The following is a 1944-nucleotide window of genomic DNA, read 5'->3' as shown; positions in this document are numbered from 1 at the left end:
AAGCAGTCACGTCATCCTGGTGATTTTGAAAGCCTCTACTCACATGTTGAATTGACAAATCTAACTGTCTCCATTCACAGGAGGTCAGAGAACTAGCAAATCAAACCCACTTTGATACTGAGCAGGAGAGTTAGGTGGCCAGAGCCTAGCCCCTCCTCCCCAGGGGCCAGTGCAACATCCTGCTGCACTGTGATTGGCCCCATTTTACTAAGGGACATTTAATGACAAAGGAAGCCGTTAAGAGACCAGCTAGAAGGGAGAGGAGGAGTAAAGAGGGAAAGCTGGTCTAACCTCTTAGAAAAAAAAAAGTAGTCCAGGCTCATCGGGGCAGAAAAGATTCAGGACAGACAGAAGTGAGACTGTGCTATCAGGTTTGAGAAAAGATAACTAGGCTAAAAAGAAGTGTTCTATGCCAGCATTTTACTACGAAGGAATAAAAGGGGGAGGAAAGGGTTAGTTTGTGGTCCAACCAGAAGTGAGGATTAGAAGTTTCAGGAGTCAACCCAGAAATCCCAGGGGTTCAAATACGATGAAGTTTGAAGAAAAGCACGTGGGCAATGGGAGACGTATAGGAAAGAGTCAGCCATATCTAGAGGAGAAGCATCAGGCAAATGGGAAATCAGGAGCAAATGGGAAAGCTGAGGTCTCCATAAAGCAGGAGGCAAATGAGAAATGTGATGTGCCCAGAAAAAGCTTCAAAACGTACAGCTGGCAGGAGATCCAGAGACACGATTACTGCTGCACTGACCAGTGGCTGGTGATTAGCTGCAAGGTCTATGATGTTACTGACTGGGCCAGGAGGAATACAGGTGGGCACCAGGTCCTCAATCACTATGCCAGGGAGGACCCCAGGGTAAGGAATGTACCCTAGGGGACTGCCCTCTCTCTGTTCCAGCTGCTGGGTGGCTAGGACCTTGGCTCTCTTTCCAAAAGCACATCAAGTACGTGTTCAAACTCCACAATCACTCATCTCCCAAACTAAATTTCTAGATTCCTATCCAGCAAGGATTTGGAAGCAATTTAAGCCCCAGGGTCTGGCTGTTATCTGGACTGGGTTTGGGATGAGCTCAGGTGTGGATACTGGATACTATGTTTGTGTATTCTGGGGTTTGTTTTGTTCTTGGTGTTTTGTTTTGAAGTGGAGTCTCTGTTTTGTAAGAAGAATGTTACAAATAGGTAACGAAAATCTGGGGGAGAAAATGCACCCAAGTATAAATTTCTCAGACTCTTATAATTGGAGTGTCTACAAGAAAGTCAGTGATTCATCCGTTAGGCATCAAAGTGCTGAAAGCCTACAATTAGATAGGCTTTTAGACTTTGCAGAGCTCTTTTGTGTCCTGTAGCTCATTCAGTGTGATACAGGTAATACTACCTACTTTTCTGGAAGAAGAAATTAAAATCAGATTAATTGCCTGGCAGATCTCAGATTCAAAGCCCTTATCTTTCTTAGCTTCCAGTCTTTCCACTTTTCTCCATTGCTTCTCATCACCCTCCCCCACCAACATGGCTAGGAGGAAAAAATATATTTAACATTTATTGGAAGCCTAGAATAACCTAGACACATTCAAATGCATCTCCTCATTTAAACCTCACCATGAGGACCGGTGAATATTACCCCCACATTACAGATGAGAAAATTAATATTCAAAAAGGCAAATAATAAACACAGCCAGCAAGTAAGAGTGCCAAATTTTGAAATCAGGTAGGTTTTTTACCATAAAGCCCTTTATAGATGAGTCTTTACAAGTAAAATTTCCTTTTACCATGTGATAGGGAGGTCTCTCTAACCCTTAAATGCATTAAGAAATGCATCTCTTTTGCAATAGTCTATAGGAAGTTAGTTTTATTTCAATTAGTAATTTTATTCTCACATTATGCATATAATGAACGAGAATAAGGGCTAAATAACTAACCCAAGACCCGAAATTAATATATAACCAAACA

The 1944-nt window shown here is 42.2% G+C and overlaps 1 protein-coding gene across 1 annotated transcript in view; it reads left to right on the top strand.

Annotated features, from left to right (window-relative positions):
* Positions 1-529: 529 nt before the first annotated feature.
* LOC105304785 (fatty acid desaturase 2-like protein FADS2P1) overlaps positions 530-1944 on the top strand; it is a 24527-nt gene continuing 23112 nt past the window's right edge. Inside the window, exon 1 of the mRNA XM_011379063.1 lies at positions 530-853. Coding sequence (XP_011377365.1) covers positions 530-853 — 324 coding nt within the window. The remainder of the gene's footprint in view (positions 854-1944) is intronic.

The sequence above is a fragment of the Pteropus vampyrus genome, unplaced genomic scaffold (assembly GCF_000151845.1).
Source record: "Pteropus vampyrus isolate Shadow unplaced genomic scaffold, Pvam_2.0 Scaffold352, whole genome shotgun sequence".
Lineage (NCBI taxonomy): Eukaryota > Metazoa > Chordata > Mammalia > Chiroptera > Pteropodidae > Pteropus > Pteropus vampyrus.
Note: the sequence above shows the minus strand (reverse complement) of the source record. Positions and strands in the feature narration are given on the sequence as shown.